We start from the raw sequence: 6,241 nt of genomic DNA on the forward strand, positions 1-6,241 counted from the left end.
AGTAGGACTCCCGCCGCGGGTGTGATGCACATTTTGCTTTGTCGTTATCCGTGTGATTTCGGATAATCATAGTGCAACTGTCGAAGTGTGCGTGTCCATGTCCTCGAAGTCAAGTCTGGAATTTGACTCAAAATCCCGGCTTGCTAAATTGCTCCAATAGACCTAAAAACGTGTTTCTTTGCATTTCAATAAAACCTCCCTGTCAACTGATATCTCGGCATGTATTTTGGAAATAAGTCGAACTTCGTGCAAGTATCGACATAAAAGGCATAGCTTGATCTACCATTTGGATCTCGTCCTCTCGGCACGTTGTTCATGGCAGTGGCGAAAACCAAGTCTTTACGAAGTACACTTGTGGAATAGGCTATGAACAAGTTATGTCAAAGGAACCTCATTTGCAATTGAAACTCCTCGAACCCACCCAAAACGTCCCGCGAAACCCCCACGCAACAAAACCAACGCCGTGATATGCAGCTCGTGCGTCAAGCCACACTCGCTGTCGTAAGCCGCAATGCAAAACGCCAGAACGAGCGTGATCGCCACTCATCAGCCCCACGCGATGATGAAGGCGATGGTGACTCAATTCATCCCGTCTTCGACAATTTTGCGGCATTCGACAGTATTCACTCCATAACGAATTTTTCTCAAGCCGAATTTGAATCGCTCTGGTTCGCCATGAAACCAAGCGTTCTTGGTACATGGAACGTCGGCAAGGGACGCAAATGTCCCTACTCTGGCAAAGACATGCTCTTTATGCTGCTCACTGTCGTGAAGTCTGGAGGAACTTGGGAGTTCCTGGCTGCCCTGTTTGGACTTCAAGCTTCATCATTTGAAAACATGGTCACGAGGTTTTTGCTGAAAATTCACGACCAAGTCTACGAAACTTTTTTTCAAGATGAAGCCAAGCTGCGTACAATGAGCAATCTTGTTGCCACTGGGAAGACGTTCCAAAGCTTTCCTGCTGCATTGTACCCTGCCGACGCCACAATCCAGCAGAGCAACATGCCCATGGGAAACTATAATGAGTCCATGTACAACCTTTATGGCAAAAAGGTGGAGGTCTCTGTCAGTCCGTCGGGATATGCTTTAAACGTCAGTCATCATGTGCTAGGCTCTGTCCACGACAAAACCCTCTTTTACCAGTGCAATGGATTTCACGGTTCATTCCGTGGCAAAAATCCTTCGGAGCTCCAATTGGACGACACTTGTCCCTTGTTTGACACTTTTCCCGACGTGTGGGCCTTTTTAGCCGACAGTGGGTATCAAGGAGCACAGCATTCTTTTCGTGCCATTAATCCTGCACGTGCATATGCCGGAAATCGTTTGTTGCTCTGAAGTCTTCCATCGAATTGTTTCAATTGAATCATCGTCCACATCATGTCAAAGTTGTTGTTTCGTGCTTGCGATTTGATTTGGGAAGTATACGAGTTATTGCGCAGGAACTGAATCTCATGGCTTGCATCGAGCGAAAACACTTGAGATCTAATGAAGCTCTCAATCCCTGTCCTCAAACAGTTTTCAGCCAATCCTCTTTCAACCTCATATCCACTCTCCAACCTGCATTTTTCGTGTCCGTGTCGGTGTACCAACGACATTGCGACCACAGGCACGCGCATCACTACTCTGTGGCGGAAGGATGCGTGCTCATTTGTGAAAGCTTCACGTGTTTTATGTCGAGTCCATGCTCCACGTATGCTGCTGAGTCGTTCGTTTCATTTCACAAAACCATTCATTTTCGTGGGTGACCCTGCACTTATCGCCAGTGCTGTCGAGACATGCTTGTTGGTGTTGGATGCAGGAACATCCTTCCTATCACCAAAAACAAGTTCAAACGGATGGAGTATATGCGTCGACAGGAATGAGTGATATTTGGATGTCATGAAGCCAAGCTGTAACTGGACACTGTTTGGACCTTGCCTGGTGTACCTTTTGTCAGGGTTGCCTGAGCGACAAGGTCGTTCGAAAGAGACATTGAAGCAAACGCCATAGCAACTTGCGGGCACCGTGACGTCCCCCACCAAGAGCCGCCCCAGACGGCACCACCGGCAGCACATTCGTTCAACCTCATGCATTCTACTGCACTCTTTACGACTCACACATCCCCTTCCACTGCCCTGTGGTTGGCCCGAGAGCTCATAAAAGGTGCTCTGGGCACACACAGAGTCTCCTTAAATCAGCCGCATTTTATGGCATCTCCACCACCAATCAAGGCGTCAGGATAGCCGAGTCGTTAGGCCATGGCGCCGACGGCATTCATGGGCTCGCAGCGGTCGACCAGCTGCGACGGCTCCCTTACCGTTCGCCAGACGCTGTGGCACTTGGGAATATTGAATTCATGAGGATAATGATAGACTCGAATAAGGGAATTCGTCGATCGGAAGTTGGAGCACACCATTTTGGCTTGTGTTGACCCTGCACCATGCCGACTCCATCGGAAACCAAGCCGCTTCTCTACACAGAGTTCCCACCGCTCCATGACGACGAAGCGGTCGCGCCACAGGAGGGCACGGTCGTGACGTCCTACCTGGGTTTAATGAGCACGATGGCGGGAGCATGCATCCTGACTCTTCCCAGTACGATGCAAATGACGCCGGTCTTGCCGTCGTCGGTGCTCTTGGTCACGTTTGCTCTTCTCGCGTACGCAGGATGCGTGTGCATCTGCATTGCGTGCGACGGCAGCGGTGCGACGTCCTTTGAATCCCTTGCCAAGCGTCTGCGTCATCCGTTCCAACTGTGGATCGTGCGTGGGCTCGTCATGATGCTCCTCTTTGGCGCAGTTGTTATGTACGTTGTGATTGCAACCGACATGCTGCAGCCGTTCCTTCCTTTCCTCTCGCGCTTCGTCCTCGGTGGCCTCTTTGCCGGCATTTGTCTCCCGCTCTGTCTTCCCGACACCGTCGCCGCTCTCAAGTATACCAACTCGGTCGTAGTCTGCTGCGTGCTCTACATTGTCGTCGTCCTTTTGCTCCAAGCAGTGTCCCAGGAGAACCCGTGGCCGGCCGAACCCGTGTCGCCCATTACGTTTCGTGGCGTCGCGTACACCGTGCCGATTCAAGCACTGAGTTACTGCATGCACCTCAACATCCCGCAAGTTTACAGCGAGCTGCAGCACAAGCCATCCATGACCAAAGTGTTTGCCCTCCTCTTCGGTTCGGGCGTCGCGCTATACTTGACCGCGGCGCTGGCTGGTTATGCTTGCTTCCACGGGTACACATGCTGTTTGACCGTTGTCCATCGATCGAGTTGACCAAGTCCGATGGCAGGTTTCCCCCGGCCGATATCTTGACAGGGTTTGCCGCCGACAACCCGACTATCAACGGCGTTCGGATCGCACTGGGTCTCTGCATGATCTGCAAAACTCCCATCACGTACCAGCCCCTGCGCGATGTCATGGAGGACATGGCGGATGGCATGTTTCCGAAGATGCCGTTCCGCATCGCGGCGACGTCGGTAGGGCATCACATGTGTGCTCGTTTCACCTTTGCAAGAGATGGGGTGTGGTTGAATGATGCCTTGTTGGAACGCTGTGTTGTGCGCGAAAGGATGCAAGGGTTTGTCCCGGTTGCGTCGGATGGCTTGGCTCTGGAATCGAATCAACTGCGTGCCGTTGTGAGTTGTCATGGCTCACTGGTTCCTTTCACTAGTCGTTCCTGATTGCGACGTGGATTCTGGCCGTGACTGCCAACGACCTGGGATACGTCATGGACTGGGTCGGTGCGACGGCGGGGATTTTGCTCTCGTTTGGGTTTCCAGGCTTGTTTTTGTGGGAAATGCTCGAACAAGACTACCACCAGCAAGAGTACACGCCGACGCAGATCCGATGGTACAAAGTGCTCGCTGCCTTTATGATCTTCACGGGAGTCTCGCTCTCCACCATCTCGATCATCAAGATGGTTTGGTTTTACTAGACAGCTAGCCCTCTTCGATACGAAATGTAGTCATGCCATTCCCATGTGCGCTGGCGACTGAATACGTCGTTTCTCTTGTTGGGTCGTGCGATGTACACCATTCGGGAATAGCACCTTGCGAGCTCGTCTCCACAAAAAGCAACAAGCATCTCTGGCTTCGCCCGGGATAACGCACTGCATACACCTCTACCTCGTTGTCCACTCGTGGCTGCAAAGTGCTTTCTGATCGAAGCACATCGTTGGTGGCGTTCCGGGCTCAACTCGAGGCGAAACGGCAGGCCGTTCCAATGCTTTTGTTCTTGAGCACACACCGAGTCATCATCCCCTGCCAGATAGATGCCGTCGCCGCTTCGTCAGATCTCGGCAGCGTTTTCACTGTCTCCCGTGAACGAAGCATCGACTCTGTTGCCAAAGTCCCATGCCGGCCATGTCTTGGACGTCCATGGAACAGCGTTCTCGACCTTCACCGGGACGTTGTGCGCCATGGTCGGGGCTGGCATCTTGACCTATCCAAGCACAGTGGCTTCCGTGCCGATCCTGCTATGGGTGGCCCTCCTCGTTGTCACAGTGGTGTTGGCGCATGCGGCGCTCACATGTTTGACTGTTGCGTGCGACGTCACGGGCGAGTACTCTTACGAAGGGCTCGTCCAAGTGCTGTGCGGCGGTTGGATGGCTGCCGTGCTGCGCGGCTTGACATTGTTGACGTTGTTCGGGGCGGCTGTGCTCTTCATGGTGCTGGCAGTCGACCTGCTGACTCCGCTGAAGGCCCTTGCTATCGTGGGGCCATCGACAATTGCATCGGTCTTTGCCCTCGCCTCGATTCCGCTGTGCTTGGCGAAAACACTGCATGCGCTTCGATACACCAACGCAGTCGTCGTCTTTGCAGCGTTTTACATTGCCGGAGTCCTCGCTTGGTATGTCGTCCAGCGGTGGCTAACAGCGCGGACGGCTAGCTCCACCTCCACGACAATCGTCCTTCTTCCTCAATCGAAAAACAACACGTGGGTGAGTTGGGCCACATTCGATGGTGTCGCGTACACAGTTCCGCTCCTCATGCTCGGCTTCTCTTGTCCGTTCAATTTCGTGCGGTCCTACGGCGAGCTCGTCGACAAATCAAGCATCGGCCGCATTCAGCACTCGCTGCTCTTTGCAGGATTTGCGCTCTACATGGTCGCGTCGCTCGCTGGGTTCTCGTATTTTGACGGCGCGCCCCCGCAAGATATCGTCGTGGGGCTCCACGACGATTGGAACGTCACCGGCATTCGAATCGCGCTGTCGATGTGCATGTTGTTCAAAGTTCCGATGACGTACCAGCCTTTCTTTGAGACACTCCAACTCACGATTCCAGCTCTCTTGGCAGCGCCACGCATGCGGCTCATCGTGGCACTGGTAGGTTGGGCCATGACTGGAGCACTACCATGACATCATCGTGTGCGCCGTGCCGAGTAGGTGTATGTGTTTTCGGCATGGGCGATCGCGTTGACGGCTCCGACACTGAGCAACTTGTTTCGAGCGATGGGCACACTCGGCGGCATCGGGCTCTCGTACCTGGTCCCAGGCTTTTTTCTATGGAGTGTGACGCAGCGGTCGCTCTGGCTTCCCCACCGACAGTACTATCAAGCCATGGCTTGCATGACGATGGGGGCAGCGGGGCTGCTCTTGGTCTGGTGTACGCTTCCTCTCTCGTTTGGTCGGTCCGTGGACTTTGACGGCTCCATGTAATGCGAATATGGATTGTCCAGGCACAGATCGCCCAGCGCAGTTTGAATTTGTTGTGATAACCAGCGCATCTCTGCGCGATCAAGGGCACGTTTTATCGACGCCACGATGGTCGGGGCTTGATTTCGTCGCTTGATTCCATGGGGCGGGGTGTCGAGATGTAATATACTCACGGCGTTGCGATGTAACGCTGGCTGGCGTCATGGACCGCGTGCTCCTCGGACACCGCAAGGTTGCGTCCTCCTTGATTAGGCTGATGTTGAGCGAGCAGAGCCTCGAAAAATAGCTTCATCATTGTGGCAGTATTGCGCCGATACATCCCATTCACAGGGCACCCCGCTGAGCGATTCAACTCATGGACCCTTTCTGTTGCGATTACCGCAGCCAGAGCCGCTTATGGTGCTGGTACTGGGCTTCTTTGAGCACGGATCCTGCAATCTCGATGGCATGTTTCCGTTCGCGTTCGATCTCGAGAGAGAGCGCCAAAGGCAGCGGCGTTTTGAGGACGCTAGCGCTCTTGGGTCGAGGTCGTCGAGGAATCGACGTGGCGTCACTGCTTGAGAGTGACGACAGCGTCGGCCCTGCCGAGTCGACCAGAGTCGTCCATTGCTCCA

The 6,241-nt window shown here is 53.7% G+C and overlaps 3 protein-coding genes across 3 annotated transcripts; all 3 read left to right on the forward strand.

Annotated features, from left to right (window-relative positions):
• Positions 1-675: 675 nt before the first annotated feature.
• H310_12458 (hypothetical protein) lies at positions 676-1,989 on the forward strand (the record flags this gene model as incomplete). The annotated part of the gene is made up of 3 exons (XM_008879511.1): positions 676-1,069; positions 1,112-1,159; positions 1,937-1,989. The coding sequence occupies 3 exons, from the start codon at positions 676-678 to the stop codon at positions 1,987-1,989; spliced, it is 495 nt and encodes a 164-aa protein (XP_008877733.1).
• Positions 1,990-2,419: 430 nt separating this feature from the next.
• H310_12459 (hypothetical protein) lies at positions 2,420-3,908 on the forward strand (the record flags this gene model as incomplete). The annotated part of the gene is made up of 3 exons (XM_008879512.1): positions 2,420-3,207; positions 3,264-3,450; positions 3,645-3,908. The coding sequence occupies 3 exons, from the start codon at positions 2,420-2,422 to the stop codon at positions 3,906-3,908; spliced, it is 1,239 nt and encodes a 412-aa protein (XP_008877734.1).
• A 336-nt stretch (positions 3,909-4,244) lies between these two features.
• Positions 4,245-5,630, forward strand: H310_12460 (hypothetical protein; the record flags this gene model as incomplete). Its single annotated transcript, XM_008879513.1, has 2 exons — positions 4,245-5,297; positions 5,358-5,630. 2 exons carry the CDS (start codon positions 4,245-4,247, stop codon positions 5,628-5,630), a joined length of 1,326 nt encoding a protein of 441 aa, XP_008877735.1.
• Between the last annotated feature and the right edge of the window lie 611 nt (positions 5,631-6,241).

Source organism: Aphanomyces invadans (genome assembly GCF_000520115.1).
Source record: "Aphanomyces invadans strain NJM9701 unplaced genomic scaffold supercont1.39, whole genome shotgun sequence".
Classification (NCBI taxonomy): Eukaryota; Oomycota; class Saprolegniomycetes; order Saprolegniales; family Verrucalvaceae; genus Aphanomyces; species Aphanomyces invadans.